The 15,695-nt window shown below is 46.6% G+C and overlaps 1 protein-coding gene across 3 annotated transcripts in view; it reads left to right on the top strand.

Annotated features, from left to right (window-relative positions):
- Positions 1-15,364, top strand: part of PAFAH2 (platelet-activating factor acetylhydrolase 2, 40kDa) — a 32,489-nt gene extending 17,125 nt beyond the window's left edge. For all 3 annotated transcript variants that reach the window (XM_012646022.1, XM_012646024.1, XM_012646023.1), the window contains 4 exons: positions 2,208-2,299; positions 3,686-3,856; positions 5,556-5,710; positions 13,731-15,364. In XM_012646022.1, coding sequence (XP_012501476.1) covers positions 2,208-2,299; positions 3,686-3,856; positions 5,556-5,710; positions 13,731-13,825 — 513 coding nt within the window. In that variant the 3' untranslated portion in view covers positions 13,826-15,364. The remainder of the gene's footprint in view (positions 1-2,207; positions 2,300-3,685; positions 3,857-5,555; positions 5,711-13,730) is intronic.
- The last annotated feature ends 331 nt before the right edge of the window (positions 15,365-15,695 follow it).

Consider the following 15,695-nt stretch of genomic DNA (forward strand, 5'->3'; position numbering starts at 1 on the left):
TGCAGCAAAAGACGTTATTTCATTCCTTTTTATGACTGAGTAGTACTCCATGCTATATATTAATATATACCACATTTTCTTTATCCACTCCTCAGTTGATGGGCACTTAGGTTGATTCCATATTTTTGCAATTGTGAATTGTGCTGTGATAAACATTCAGGTACAAAAGAAATATTTCTCTCCTACATAAAGTCCAAAATGAGTGCTCCTGAGCAAGAGGTCACCCAAGGATCCAGGCTCCTTTCGTATGTGGCTCCACCATCTTTCATTAATCTGCTGTTTACCTTAAGCCAATGGACTGGGAAAGGGAGTGGAGGTTTGTACAAGAGAGTTTTTATGGACCAGGCCTGGAAGCGGAGATGTCACTTTTGCTCACATTCTATTGGCCAGGACTCTGTCACAAGGCCACAGCTAGACTATTTCCCAGCAGTTAGATGTCCAGGTCCAGGAAGGAAAAGGACAGATTTGGTGATTAGCTAGCTGTCTGTATCAGGGTGAAATCAAATATAGCTGTAAAAAAGGATGAGAAAGTTCTTTATGTACTAACATTGTTATGTTAAAAAGTAAGATACAGGCCAGGTGGTGGCTCATGCCTGTAATCCTAACACTCTGGGAGGCTGAGGCGGGCAGATCGTTTGCGCTTAGGAGTTCGAGACCAGCCTGAGCAAGAGTGAGACCCCGTCTCTACTAAAAATAGAAAGAAATTGGCCAGACAACTAAAAATAGAAAAAATTAGCCAGGCATGGTGGCGCGTGCCTGTAGTCCCAGCTACCTGGGAGGCTGAGGCAGGAGGATCGCTTGAGCCCAGGAGTTTGAGGTTGCTGTGAACTAGGCTGACGCCACGGCACTCTAGCCCAGGCAAGACAGTGAAACTCTGTCCCAAAAAAAAAAAAAAAAAGTAAGATACAGAACTACTTGTTTAAAAAGAGGGGAGAGTATATATTCATGTTTGTTTATGTGTGTGTAAGCAATCTCTACAAGGACATGTAAGGAACTGTTACCTGTTTGGGAGCAGGAAGTTGGCAGCCATGTGGAAATAAATGGGGTATGTGGGAGACTTCTGTATACTTCTGATGTTAGAGGTATAAGAATATTGTCAGCTATAAAATAAAAAAGCTGACGAGGCCATCCAACCAAATTGTTGATCTGAAAGTATGAGCGGAGAGAGAAAATTTAGGTATTAATGTAAAGCCTTGGGATAGAAAGAAACAGCGTAGCAGAGAGAACAGGGCTCAGGGCAGAGGCCGGGCAGCAAGGCCTGGAGAGTTCCCAAGCCCCTTAGCCAGCAGCTCCAGTGGGTTTTTATATAACCAAGCCCTGAGGCTTCTGGGGACAAGCAGAAATAGATACTTGCAGAGCATGTTAGAGGGTGCAGACTCACTCTCTCTTCCTTTGGGCTTTGAATACAAATCAGGACAGATATCCAGAGAGGAAGTAGAGCCTTAGTTCATTTCCACACACGCAGTCCTTGCTCCAGAGCAAAGTGGATGGGCAGCAGGAGCTCCCCCATTCTACCCTCAGCTCGGCCCATGTGTCATCCCCTCCGACCAATTTATGAGGCAGGGGTTCTAGAGGATGGAGGCAGCTCTTATTTGTGACATGCTCATAGACTGATGAGTCGGTGTGGGATCTGACAATTTCTATCTATGTATCTATCTATCTATCTGTCTATCTATTTAGAGACAGGGTTTTGCTCTATTGCTCAGGCTGGAGTGCATTCGTGTGGTCGTAGCTAGGACTATAGGTGCATACTACCAGGCCCACCTAATTTTTAAAAATTTTTTGTAGAGACTGGGGTCTCACTATGCAGCCCAGGCTAGTCTTGAACTCCTGGCCTCTAGCGACCTCAGCCCCCCAAAGCACTGGGATTATAGGCTGAGCCACTGTGCCCAGTCTATCTATTTATTTATTCATAGATATTTGGATGTCTACCCCAGTCCAGGTGTTGTTAGGCAAGATTACAGAAATAAAGATGAGAAACATGGTTCTCAGAACTCCTGCCTACAGAAGGCTGTTCAGTGTAAGGGTTGCCTGACTGGCTGCTCTCCAGTAGGGATGAGGTTCTTAATAGTGTAGTTTTGGTGGGCTCACCCACTCTCTTGTGCCTGTGGCCTCATTGCTTCACTATTTCTTCCCCTTACCTCTGATGAATTCCTAAAAAAGCAGTCCCGAGTTTCTGACTTGGCTAAGTTCTCCATTTTCCTCAGGGCAGCATCGACATGAGCCGCGTGGCTGTGATGGGACATTCATTTGGGGGGGCCACAGCTATTCTGGCTTTGGCCAAGGAGACCCAATTTCGGTGAGTTTCCAGGTGATGCTGCTGCTGTTAGCCCCACACACCATCCATTCATTCAGCAAGTATTCGTCACGCAAGTGTAATGTTCTAGGCACTGTTTGCAGGGCTGGGGATTCAGCAGGGAATGAGAAAACAGGATCTCTGAGTTCATGGAATTATGTTATTGTGGGAGGAGACGGACTAGTAAACAAGCCAACAGATAATAAAATCCCCATCACCAAGCGAAATGAAGAAAATAAAACACGCTAATATGTTAGAGTATCTGGAGACTTCTCAGGGAAAGTAACTTAAGCCAAGACCAGAAAGGCAAAGAAGCAAGGCACGTAAAGGTCTTGAAGATCATTCCAGCTGCAGGAACAGCTCATGCAAAGTCCCTGAGGTGGAGAGAAGCTCACTGTGTTGGTGTGGGGGGAAGGGAGGGGGACACTTAAGATACAATCAGAGAGATAAGCAGGGGCCACATCACGGGGCCTTTTGGCCAGGGTAAGGAAGAGTAGATTTTGTTCTAAATGTAATGGGAAACCATTGAAGGATTTTAAGCAAAGAAAAATCAATCTTGTTTACATTTTAAAAGATCCCTCCGGCTACTGTGTGAGGAATGGATTATAGCAGGACAAGACTGAAAACCTGGAGGCTAGTGAGAAGGAGGCGGTTTCAGAGTCAGGTCAGAGATAATGGAATTGCATGAGGATGGAGCCAAGTGAATGAAGTCAGGATGTGTTGTACAGTTTTCAGGACTTGGTGATGTATGAGGTGAAGGAAAGAGAGGAAATCATGTTTTTCATTTGTGTATCTGTTATTTGAGTGGAAAAGGATTGCTCCTTACTGAGATGGAGAAGACTGGAGAAGCATTTTGGAGGTTGGGGGTGGGGAGGTGGCTGAAGCTTAGGGCCATAGTTTTGCCTTTATGACGTAGTTTTGCTCTTGGCAGCAACGTGGCTTTTCCTGATCTCACATAGCACCTGTGCAATCAGGGCACTGCTTATTTGTTACCTTGTCTATTCTGTCTTCCTGCTGGACTGGGAGCTCCTTGAGAGCAAGAACTCTTGTCATTTATTTCTGTATCTGAAGCACAGGGCTAAGCACATAGTAGGTACTCAGTGAATGCCAAATCAATGATTAGATGAATGAAATGCCATTCTTTGGAACTCGAGTCAGTCACCTGAGAGTAGATCCAGGAGAAGGAGGAGATCTGGTCCTTACTCTTAGGGAGTTTAAAATCTAGAAGGATCTTTGGTGACAGGTAAAAGTGATCCATATCCAAGATCTTAACGGGCTTTCTGAGCCCGTTTAGCCCACCAGAGGGAAGAACTCTGCCCTTTTCCTCCCACCCTGATTATTCTTCCTGGGTTTCTGCGTGGCAGTTCCAAATGTCTGGTCCTGTTCCAGGTGTGCTGTGGCTCTCGATGCTTGGATGTTTCCTCTGGAACGTGACTTTTACCCCAATGCCCGAGGACCTGTGTTCTTTATCAATGCTGAGAAATTCCAGACAGTGGAGAGTGTCAATTTGATGAAGAAGATATGTGCCCAGCATGAACAGTCCAGGATCATAACTGTCCTGTGAGTAAACCCCCAGGTCATAATCCCAGTGTCCTCCCCGTTTTTCTACTCAGCTGTGGCTCCCTTAATTTCTTCTGGAATATCTAGAACTTTCTATTAATAGAATAACTAAATACTTCTGAATTTCAAAATCTTAATTCCTTTAGATTTCCTATCTGTCCCTCTTCTCCACTCAGCTCCACCTACAGTGATTTCTTCAGTAGTTTATGTGACTTTATGACATGACTTACCTGGTGCTTTCTGGGAAAGGGGTATTGTAGGATTGCGTGTTGGAGAGGAAAGAGTGTGGGTCTGGGTGGGTTCAAGAGATCGCTGGCCTCATTTGGGAATTTTATTGAGTCTTTTGAACAGTGTGGATACAGTAGACCCTTGACATTCACCAGATAGATGTTTAGAGACCTTCAGGAATACCTAAATCCACAGATCATGCTAACTTATGTTTTTTCCCATGAACTATCTATATTCTGGCCAAGAGAAACCACCTTCTCTTTGCTTTCATCACCAGCACCGTTGGTTGCTTGTCTTTTGGGAGCCATTTTGCACAGAGTAAAACCATTGTTAGTGGCTTTCAGAAATGTGCCATATGTAGGCGGTTGTGGTGAGCTCCAGGCGCACAGCCGAGCTCTCACTGATTTGCCCCCACCCTGCACTCGAGCCTAAGAGCACACAGGCTTCAGGGACCCCAGCTCCTGTTTCAGCAAAATGACAAGTGACTGCATGCCATGGACCTTCACTGAGGTAGTTGAAATGCCAAATCCAGAGCCCTTGAATGCTAGGTGTCCGCTGGAAAGTGGTTCCCTCCCTCCCTCACTCATCTTGGCCCACGCCGTCCCCTCCCCTTTCGGTTTGATGTGATGGCAGCAGAGCAGGACTTGGACTTTTCCCTAGGTCCTCCTAGTTCAGGAGGGAAAGGAGGGGGGCCCAGGCAGGAAGGGGCACACAAAGGGGATTTAACTACCGGCAATGCACTACTGCAGGATACTCAAGTATCCAATATATTATTTGTATGCCTTAAATAATGCATTTTTTAAAAGTCAGTTTTTCTGCATGATATTGGACAAATACTTTAGCATTTAGATTTTCTTTCCCTCATTGAATCAGCTAGCAAATATAGTTATGAGTGATTTAGCCCAAAATGAACCTAGTGAGCTTTTCGCCTGCAAATTAAATATACTTAGTGTCAAAAGACCTAAGTTCTAGCTCAGAAATCCCCCTTTACATGCACTCACCCTCACTTTTCTGATTATTTAAGTAAAGGCAAGTTGTTCCTCTTCCCTGTTTACGGTGTGGTGCAGTTCTGAAGAAGGAGCTAATATGTTGTGTGAAAGTGCAAAAGTCACTGAGTAAAGCCAGGGCGTAACAGGTTATAATAGCCTAGGAATGGCAGGTGCTGCAGACCTCGCCTCCCGCCCCATCCCCGCTCCAGCTGGTTCAGCATTTTCCCTGCACTGTCGGGCACTGTGGTCTCTCTAGGGCTTGAGCCAGCTTTGAAGCCAGGCACATTCCGGTTCAAAAGCTGCCTTGGGCAGTACATTTCTCTCCTCAGATTCTGTCAAACGGGGAAATACTTCCCTCACAAGGTTGCCGTGAAAATGAAGGGTGATAATGCATGGAGAGCACCTTGTACATAGTAGATGCTTAACAAATACCTGTATGCCCTCGCCTCCAGACCCTACAAGTTGTTTTTCTTTTCCTCTAGTGGTTCTGTTCATCGGAGTCAAACTGACTTTGCTTTTGTGACTGGCAACTTGATCGGTAAATTCTTCTCCAGTCAGAACCGTGGGAGCCTGGACCCCTACAAAGGGCAGGAGGTTGTGGTGCAGGCCATGCTGGCCTTCCTGCAGAAGCACCTCGGTAAGGGGAGAACCAGGGCCATGGAGCAGCAGTGGGGTCCCTTAGGTTTCCCTGCAACACAGTGGTCTGCACTGACAGGTCTGGGACGTGGGAGATTTATGGCAAATGAAAACCTAAGTGAGGAGTTACATAGAATTATAGAAAAAAACACTTAATTGAAAGTGTGGAGACCCTGACTCTGTCTTACCAGCAGAATGACCTTGGCCTAGTCATTTAACCTCTCTAAACCTTGGTTTCTGTACTGTACGTGGAACATTCACCTCTCTCTACTCCACCACCTCTGTCCTAATCCAGACTCATCACTCATCTTACCTGCATTGTGGGGGAAGTTATGATGATACTGGGCTACATTATGGAAGTGTTTTAAAGAAACAAAGTGTGGAAGGATTATGACTAATATCATAAGCCACAGACTAGCTAAAGGGCAAGACCTCCAGAGGTCCCTGGTCCAGCCTCCATCCAAAGGAGATGTCCTCTGTTGCCTTCCCTGCCACACGATTAGGCCCTATCCACCACTGGAAACTTGGATGGTTTTAAGAGTTGATTTATTTATTTTTTTTATTTTTTTTTTTTATTGAGACAGAGTCTCACTCTGTTGCCCTGGCTAGAGTGCCGTGGCGTCAGCGTAGCTCACAGCAACCTCAAACTCCTGGGCTCAAGCGATCCTCCTGCCTCAGCCTCCCAAGTAGCTGGGACTACAGGCATGCGCCACCATGCCCGGCTAATTTTTTCTATATATTTTTAGTTGTCCAATTAATTTCTTTCTAATTTTAGTAGAGACGGGGTCTCGCTCTTGCTCAGGCTGGTCTCGAACTCCTGAGCTCAAACAATCCGCCCGCCTTGGCCTCCCAACATATCTCTTTCTCGTTGTTCCATTCGCCATGTTTTCTTCTGCTCTGTCTTTTCTTTCGCAGATAGCATCTGTTTATTCAGTTTCTACTTCCTCATGACATCACTTGGCTTTAACCACTCACGGCTTGTTCCCTCCACCCTGTGGCTTCCTTTCATCTTCAGCTCCCGTTGCTTGTTGCCGTATACTTTTTGGATTTCCTAGACCAAATTCCCAAGAGAGACAATTTGATTGTATCTACCCATCTTTGCCAGCACATCACAGCCCACTGCCCACCTCTCGACCAGATCTCCCTTCTTGACCCAGGGAGCATGAAGGAGGCTAGCATTATCTGCGTGAGACTGGTCCCTCAGCAGGTGCTGTGCACGGGGCACTTTCCATCAGAAGGAAGCCGGGCTTGCTGGAATGTCTAAGGTCTGACCTAACTCTAACCTAAGAGCAAGAGCTGATACTTTGTAACTCTCCCACCACTTTCCCTGGTTAACCCCTCAAGAGCTACCCAGAGAAGCCTCAGAGGGCACCTGGTAGCTCTTTACATATGTGAAGTCCCCTATGATGTCCTCTCTGAGTTTTCTGTTCATTAGGCTAAATGTCCATGGTACCTCCATGTGTTCCCTGTTCAGTTCCCTGTGTGGCCATTTGTCATCCCCTTCCTTTGGATGCCGTGTTTTTCGGTGCCCCTTTCAAAGTGTGGTGTCCTGACTTGAACATGACGTGCTGGATGGAGTACCTGGTATGGTGGGACAGTCATCTCTGTCCTCTGGACACGAGACTTCTAACCTGAGTGCGTTCACATTTCCCACAAGTACACAACAAATTTGTTTTGGATTGAGTTTGCTTTTTTTTTTTTTTTTAAGATGGGGTCTCACTGTGTTACCCAGGTTGGAGTGCAGCAGCTATTTACAGGCACAGTCATGGCTCACTACAGCTTTAAACTCCTGGGTGCAAGAGATCCTCCCACCTTAGCCTCCTGGGTAGCTGGGACTATAGGCGCACCCCCACGCCCAGCTCGAGATTGCTTTTGAAACATATCTGTCCTATAATGAATGTATTGACTTTTTGAACCTAAATTTGCATCTTTATATTTATACCTGTTTCTTTCATCTTGCATATCGTGAGCCATTATTCCAGCCTGGATTTAGAGACCTGAGGGTCAATAGAGACCTTGGGGCATCTTTCTTCTCACTTGGTAGGAGGGGAATGGATCCATGTCTTAAGACTTTAATGGGCCCGGCGCGGTGGCTCAGGCCTGTAATCCTAGCACTCTGGGAGGCCGAAGCAGGAGGATCGCTTGAGCCCAGGAGTTTGAGGTTGCTGTGAGCTAGGCTGACACCACAGCACTCTAGCTCGGGCAACAGAGTGAGACTCTGTCTCCCAAAAGAAAAAAAAAAAAAAAGACTTTAATGGCACCTGACTACATGGTCCTCGGCCCACTTTCCCTGTTTCCTCTTGGGCTCCACATCATGTAAGAGTTTAAGATTAAAGATGATAGGGGAGCCTACGATAGCATGATTGGGCTTCCTTCAATAGCAGTGCCTAATGAGCTAAAGTATTGATTGCTGGAGACCAGCAGAAGAGGACATGGAAGGTTGGAGAGACTTAGACTGTAGGAAGATTGCTGAAGACTTACTTTATGCCAAGCCTTCTGCTAAGTACTGTAGATATATTATCATATGTAATCCTAGAAACAGTCCTTTCCAGTAGGCACTCTTATTATTAACTCCATTTTATGGATGAGGATACTGAAGCTTAGAAAATTTAGGTAGTTTGTCTACGGCCATACCACCCTGAACGTGCCCGATCTTATCTGATCTTGGAAGCTAAGCAGGATCGGGCCTGGTTAGTACTTGGATGAGAGAAAATTTAGGTAATTTGATCAGGGTTGTCTGGTTATTAAGCAGCAAAGCCAATATGCAACCCAAGCTGTGCAGTTCCAAAGCCCATGAGCTTAATTGCTGTGCTATACTGTCGGTGACTCTGATGACAATTCAGAGGGATAAGTTCCATGACCACAGTATGCACTCAGTTTTAGGGAGACACAGAGGACAGGTGCTCTGACAGGAGGAGAAGAAGAGCCTGGAAAGGGGAGGCTTCCTAGACAACACTTGCCTTTAATTTTAATAGATGTGCTGGGTGTGGTGGCTCACGCCTATAATTGTAGCACTCTGGGAGGTCGAGATGGGAGGATTGCTTGAGGCCAGGAGTTCAAGACCAGCATGAATAAAAGTAAGACCTGGTCTCTATAAAAAATAGAGAAATTAGCCCAGCGTAGTAGCATATATCTGTAGTCCCAGCTACTCGGGAGGCCGAGGCAGGAGAATCACTTGAGCCCAGAAATTTGAGGTTGCTGTGAGCTATGATGATGCCACTGCACTCTAGCCAGGGCAACAGAGTGAGACTCTTTCTTAAAAAAAAAAAAAAAAAAGAATGAGGAGGGTTCACAAGCATGGAAGGGCCAAGTCTCTTCTCAACAGAAGGCACAAAGGCTCAAGTGGGCCTGGTCAGTTTTGGGAAACTGTTTAGTATATCTGGAGCTCAGGACAGTAAGTCGCTGAAAGACAAAGAAGTGGAAAAGCCAGCTGTAGAAGCCTATGTATTTGCTAAAGTAAGTTTGAATTTTGTTCCGTGGCTATAAGGAGGCCTTGGTGGGTTCTGAGCAGGAGAACGTCATGATTAGGCTTGTATTTGCAGTCTGGCTGCATGTGGAGGCAAGTAAGAGGCAGAGAGCTCAGGTAAGAGGCTCTTACAGTAAGCCAGGTTAGATAAGAGACAAGATAGTCTGAAAAAAGGCCTAATTAGCTTTTTTTTTTTTTAAGAGGCAGGTCTCGCTCTGTTACCCAGGCTGGAGTGCAGTGGCACAATCATAGCTCACTGCAGCCTCAAACTCCTGAGCTCAAACGATCCCCTTGCCTCAGTCTCCTGAGTAGCTGGGACTACAGGCGTGTGCCACCATACCGGCTAATTATTTTTTAAAATTTTTTGTAGAGACAGGGTCTTGCTGTATTACCCAGGCCGCTCTGAAACTCCTGGCCTGAAGCCATCCTCCTGCCTCGGCCTTCCAAAGGTCTGGAATTACAGGCATGAGCCACCACACCCAGCAATAATTAGCTTCATTTCTTATTTTATTTTATTTATTAATTTTTTAGAAAGAGTCTTGCTCTGCCACCCTGGGTAGAGTGCTGTAGCATCATGATAGGTCGCTGCAAACTCAAACTCCTGGACTCAAGGGATCCCTCTGCTTCAGCCTCCCGAGTAGTCAGTGCTACAGGTGGGCGCCACTGTGTCTGGCTAATTTTTCTATTTTTGGTAGAGACAGGGTCTCGCTCTTGCTCAGGCTGGTCTTGAACTCCTGAGCTCAAGCAATTCTCCCACCTCGGCCTCCCGAATGCTAGAATTACAGGCGTGAGCCACCGCGCCTGGCCCATAATTAGCTTTAAAAAGAGAGAAAAGCTTTTCCGTGGCTACATAATATATTGTCACATGGGAAACTAAAATAGACTGTGGGTGGCTCAGCTGAACCTCTACTCCTCTGAGAGTGCTTATTCTGCTGATACAGGGATAGTATCTTCTGTTAAGATTGGTGTTTGCGGCCGGGCGCAGTGGCTCACGCCTGTAATCCTAGCTCTCTGGGAGGCCGAGGCGGGCGGATTGTTTGAGCTCAGGAGTTCGAAACCAGCCTGAGCAAGAGCGAGACCCCGTCTCTACTAAAATTAGAAAGAAATTAATTGGACAACTAAGAATATATGGAAAAAATGAGCCGGGCATGGTGGCACATGCCTGTAGTCCCAGCTACTCGGGAGGCTGAGGCAGGAGGATCACTTGAGCCCAGGAGTTTGAGGTTGCTGTGAGCTAGGATGACGCCACGGGACTCTAGCCTGGGCAACACAGTGAGACTCTGGCTCAAAAAAAAAAAAAAAAAAGATTGGTGTTTGCTTAATATTAACTACATGCGGCTCCTGTCTCCACCTACGCATCTTCTCTCGAGTCTCCTCAAAAACCGTTTCACACCTTCTCCTCTCTGCTCAAACCTCTAACACCTCTTCCCTTATCCTGTCTCTCAGCTAGTTAACTTTGCCTGCCATTTTACTGAGAAGATGGAAGCCGCCAGCACTTCCTCAGATTCCCAGCACCGTGTCTCCCCTTCTCGTGTAGACAGCTTTCCCTGCAGTTTGACCAGGACCCGCCCCTCCGCGCCATCCATCCTCTCTCTGCTTGAGGTGACAGCGCCAGCGATTTTTCCTCTTCACTTTAGATCATCAGTTCTTCCCTCTCTACTGGCTCATTTCATGCTGAAGTTTCTCTTATCTTAAAAGAAAAATCTCTCTTGACCTCAGTGTTCCCTCCTTTCGGTGTTCCCGACACAGCAAAGCTGCCCAAAGGAATGTCTCTTCACTCTTTCTAACCCCTCTCTTCCCGTTCTCTCTCACTCCCCGCCAGTCAGCCTTTCGCCCACTGCTCTCCATCCAAGCTGCACCGTTGGGTCTCTGAAGCCCCTCACAACGCCAGCTCCCACAGTCAGTTCTCCGCGCTCATCTTCCTGGCACCCGCAACAGCTTCTGATGGAGTTGCCAACGCCGTCCTCTGGGAGTCCCCGTCTTCCCTTCCCAGACACCACATGGGATTTTCCCCCGCCTCGATGCCTGTTCCTCTTCCATCTGCTTTGCTCCTTCCGGGGCTCAGTGCTTGGACCTCTTTTCCTGGATCGAATGCCACCAACATCAGCTTTATCTAACCCTCTGCTAACCTACTCAGCGTCTCTACCAGGACACCTAATACAGACATTGCAAATGAAACCAATTTCTATTGCGCTCTTTCCCTGCTTAGTTGATAGCAACGCCGTCCTTCCAGTTACTCAGGTCAGTCTTCATCCTTGTCTCTTCTCCCACACTGCCCATCCATTCCGTCAGACAAGCCTATTGGCTCTGCCTTCAGAACATGTATGGAATCTAAGGCTGGACACGATAGCTCATGCCTGTAATCCCAGCACTTTGGGAGACTGAGGCAGGAGGATTGTTTGAGGCCAGGAGTTTGAGACCAGCCTGGGCAACATAGTGAGACTCTGTCTCTACGGAAAAAAAAAAAAAATTTTTTTTTAAATTAGCCAGGCATGGTGGTGCACACCTGTAGTCCCAGCTACCTGGGAGGCTGAGGTGAGGAGAGGATCGCTTGAGCCCAGGAGTTTGAGGTTGCACTGAGCTATTATGAGGTTGTACTGCACTCCAGCCTAGGTGAGAGAGTGAGATCCTATCTCAAAAAAACCACAAAAAAAAATATGGAATCTAATTACTTGTCACCACCCCCACAGCCACCATCCTGTCTGAGTCATCTCTCACCCAAATTACCGCAATAGTTTGCTAACTCGTCTCCCAGCTGCCACCTCTCTCACCTCCTCCAATGGTATTTTCTTAATAGAGCAGCCAGAGTAATCTTTTTAGGAAGTTAAGTCAGATCTTGTCACTCCTCTGCTCACAGTTCTCCAGTAGCTCCCAGTTTCCTTGAAAGTCAAAGCCAGAGTCCATTGTCCTATGTGATGTGGCCCTTCAGACCCTTCCGGCCTCCTTTCCCACTGTTCTTCCCTTGGCTCACCTCACTGTCACCAGGTGAGCTCCAGTGCTCCAGGCACACTGCTTCCTCGGCCTGCGACATTCCTCCCAGATAGTCACGTGGCTCCCTCCCACCTTCTTCAAGTCTTGGCTCAAATCTCACCTTCTCAGGGAGGCCCACCCTGACCCGCCTTTTTATTTATTCGTTTATTTATTTTTTATAGACAGAGTCTCACTCTGTCACCCAGGCTGGCATGATCATAGCTCACTGCAGCCTTGAACTCATGGGCTCAAGTGATCCTCCTGCCTCAGCCTCCTGAGTAGCTAGGACTGTAGGCATGCACCACCACGCCCAGATAATTTTTTAAATTTTTGTAGAGACAAGGTCTCTCTATGTTGCCTAAGATGGTCTTGAACTCCTGGCCTCAAGTGATCCTCCTGCCCTGGCCTCCCAAAATGCTGGGATTATAGGTGTGAGCCACCCTGTCCAGCTGACCACCCCTTTTAAAACATTGTACCCTCCTTTCCTCCCTTCACCCCACACCCAGCCACCACCACCACTTCCCTTATCCGACTCTGTTTTTTTTTTTCCTTAGCACTTATCCCCTTTTCACATCCTGTATCGTTTCTCATGTTTATTGTCTGTCTCTGCCCACTGGACTATGAGCTCTCTGAGGATAGGGGTTTCTGTTTCGTTCGTGGATATATTTTTAGCTCCAAGAACAGAGTATGGCACATAGTGAGTGTGTCCAATATTTTTTGAATTAATGACTCTGTAGTACTTATGTGTCGAGGACCTTTCCCATGCCAGGTTCCTGTCAGGGCACTGGGGACCTAAAGATCAATGAGAGTGGTCCCTGCCTTCTGTCCCAGGGTCTGTTGGTTCTGAGGAAGGACATCATTTGACTGCTTAGCTGTGCCCTACTCCCTCGGCCCAAGGGCTTAGACCCTTTCTGCCTGTTCCTGCCACCTAATTAGACCCATCTGCCCATGATGCCAGGGTCAGCTCTTGAGTCATGTCTGGTGTTATGCTGCTTCACGATGGTGCCACCTTGTTGCTTCTTCCCTTCACCAAGGTGGCACTGGATTTGCATCCACTGGCTGGGGTACCAGGGTCCTTGTCTTGCTTAGCAATCTCCTTGATCCTCCAAGTAGACTTTTCATTTTCTCTGCCTTTCTGACCTGGGTTTGATTTCTTCATTACTACTTACCAGCTGTCATGACCCAGGTAGCTTCCCTGAGCCTCAGTTTCCTCAGCTATAAAATAGAGCCAGTAACAGTACTTAGCTCATAGGGACATTGTGATAATTAAACAAAACCGTGAATGTAAAGCATCTAGCACAATCCCTAGAATTAATTCTCCTTCGATAATTGTGACTCTCTGTTATTGTTATCATTACTGAGTTGTTATGGATTAAGTCAGTCATTTGTAGTATAAAGCACGTGTATAAAGGCACTGGATAAATAGTAGTTGTCATTACTGCCACCACCATCAAAACCACTATAACCAGTCCTTTTGGTATTGCAGGTGCTCCTCTCTCTAGGTGACCCACTAAATCTCTGATAGCTACTCTTTGACCTAACCTTACAATGATTTGTCTAATTTTTCTGTTTTTTTCCCATTCAGACCTACAAGAGAACTATGATCAATGGAACAATCTCATTGAAGGCATTGGACCATCACTCACACCAGGGGCCCCACACCATCTGTCCAGCCTGTAGGCACAGCTGGGCATTTGCAAAAGGTCACTTGAGCTGAGTTTCCATCTGGGGACTGCCCAGGGGCACCCCAAACCTGCTATCAGGGCGCGGTCAACATGATACTTTTTCACAGATTAAGAGGATATAATCACACTGCTGATTGGATAACTGGGTACTTTGATCTTGGACTTGTTGATCTTAAACTAGGATCACTTAGAACTAGGATCACTTACTGATTGGTGAACTGACTTTCTGGGACTTGAGCCTGAGGGTATGGGGAACTAGCAGTGGGGTGGAGCCAGCCCTGTGAAGCCTGCATGTTGAGACCAGCATTGAGCGTTGCCTCTTTCGTGGAAGAGATGGAGGCAGAGGACGGAGCGAAAATCCCAGCCTTCAGGGACTTTAGCCCGCCTGGCACTGTCTCTCCCTACCTCTCCACCTTCTGCCTCCCCAGGGCCCCTTGGGGAAGTGTGAGCACTTTAGGTGGCTCTCCAGGATGTGGACCATTATCAGATTTTCTATTTATTTTCAGGTCTTCTAATCACATGAAACACAGTGCCATTTAGTGAGTACTAAGTTGTGAGCCCACAGGGGGCAGACAGCATGTTTCGCAGCACAGAGAGAGAAGCTGGGGTACAGAGGGGTACCTCAGACGCTCTGGATGTCTTTGGGGCTTTGCTAAAAATGTATCTTGACAGGAAACAACACAAGTAGGTTAAGGTGGGGAAGACAGAATAACAGTGTCAAACAGCCTTGTGTACAGGCCCTTGCCACAAGAGGGAGGTAGTTTGGTCAGCTAAAACCCAGGAGGCCGCCCCTAGAGAGGTCTAGGAACACCTTGGTCTTGCCTCTTACCTCAGATACTAGGAACCTCCAACTTGCTCAGAATCAGGGTGTTTTAGTTGTTTTCTGACTCTGAGGCCCTCATCCCAAATTTAAGTCAGGATACAGACCAGATTTCCATTCTGTTGCATTTATAATATGAATGCTATTAATATTTACATTTGCCTGATGTTATGTTGGAATATTCTGTCTATTAAATCTGCATTAGAACAAGCTGGGGAGCCATCTGGAAGTGACTTTTCCTTCTGTCTTTCAATGTTCATGTACCACTTGGGCCCATGTGGACAAAAAGTTGGAAAGGAAAGGAAGTCTTCCAAGGGATCTAGTTCAAAGCTGTTTGGGAACATTATCCTGAAACTCCCCTCCTCGTTACTCAAGACTTCTCACCTCAGTCCAAGTAGGGGACCCCAGAGAAGGCAAGAGCAAAAGGGAAATGCATCTGTACACCACAGGTCCAAGATCAGGGCCACCAAAGCAGGCTGGGACTGGATCTCCACCTCCCAACAGCTGGTCTTTCTAAGAGGTCAAACACCAGATCCAACTGAGGCTGTGGACTGCGGGAGGATCTATGAATTGCATGATATGGAGCATAAGAAAGATACCATTAAAGCCCTGAACTCTAGAGTTATGTAGCCTGATTTTCAGTCCTGGCTCCACTACTGCCAACTGGGTAAATTTGAGCAAATTGTATTCTCTTTTTAATCTCAGTTCCTGCATTTCTAAAATGAGGGTCTGCCTATGAATAGTTATGAGGATTAAATGAGAGGATGTATAACCCATGGGTTTTTTAAAAGTATGTTTCCTACTTTCCAAACATGAAGTTTTTCTAGTTATCTTATAGTTATTATTTTCTAGCTTAATCACTTTGTGGTCAGAGAAAATGACCCATATGGTTTCCATCCTTCGAGATTTGTTGAAACTTGCTTATTGGCCCAGTGTGAGGTCAGTGTTGTAAATGTGCCACGTATGCTTAAAAAGACTGTAGTTCTGAAGTTGTTGGCTTGCTCTTTTACTCAAGAACACATCACAGATTTCCTTCTATGAGAGC

Source organism: Propithecus coquereli, unplaced genomic scaffold, assembly GCF_000956105.1.
Source record: "Propithecus coquereli isolate 6110/MARCELLA unplaced genomic scaffold, Pcoq_1.0 Scaffold239, whole genome shotgun sequence".
In the NCBI taxonomy this organism is placed as follows: Eukaryota; Metazoa; Chordata; class Mammalia; order Primates; family Indriidae; genus Propithecus; species Propithecus coquereli.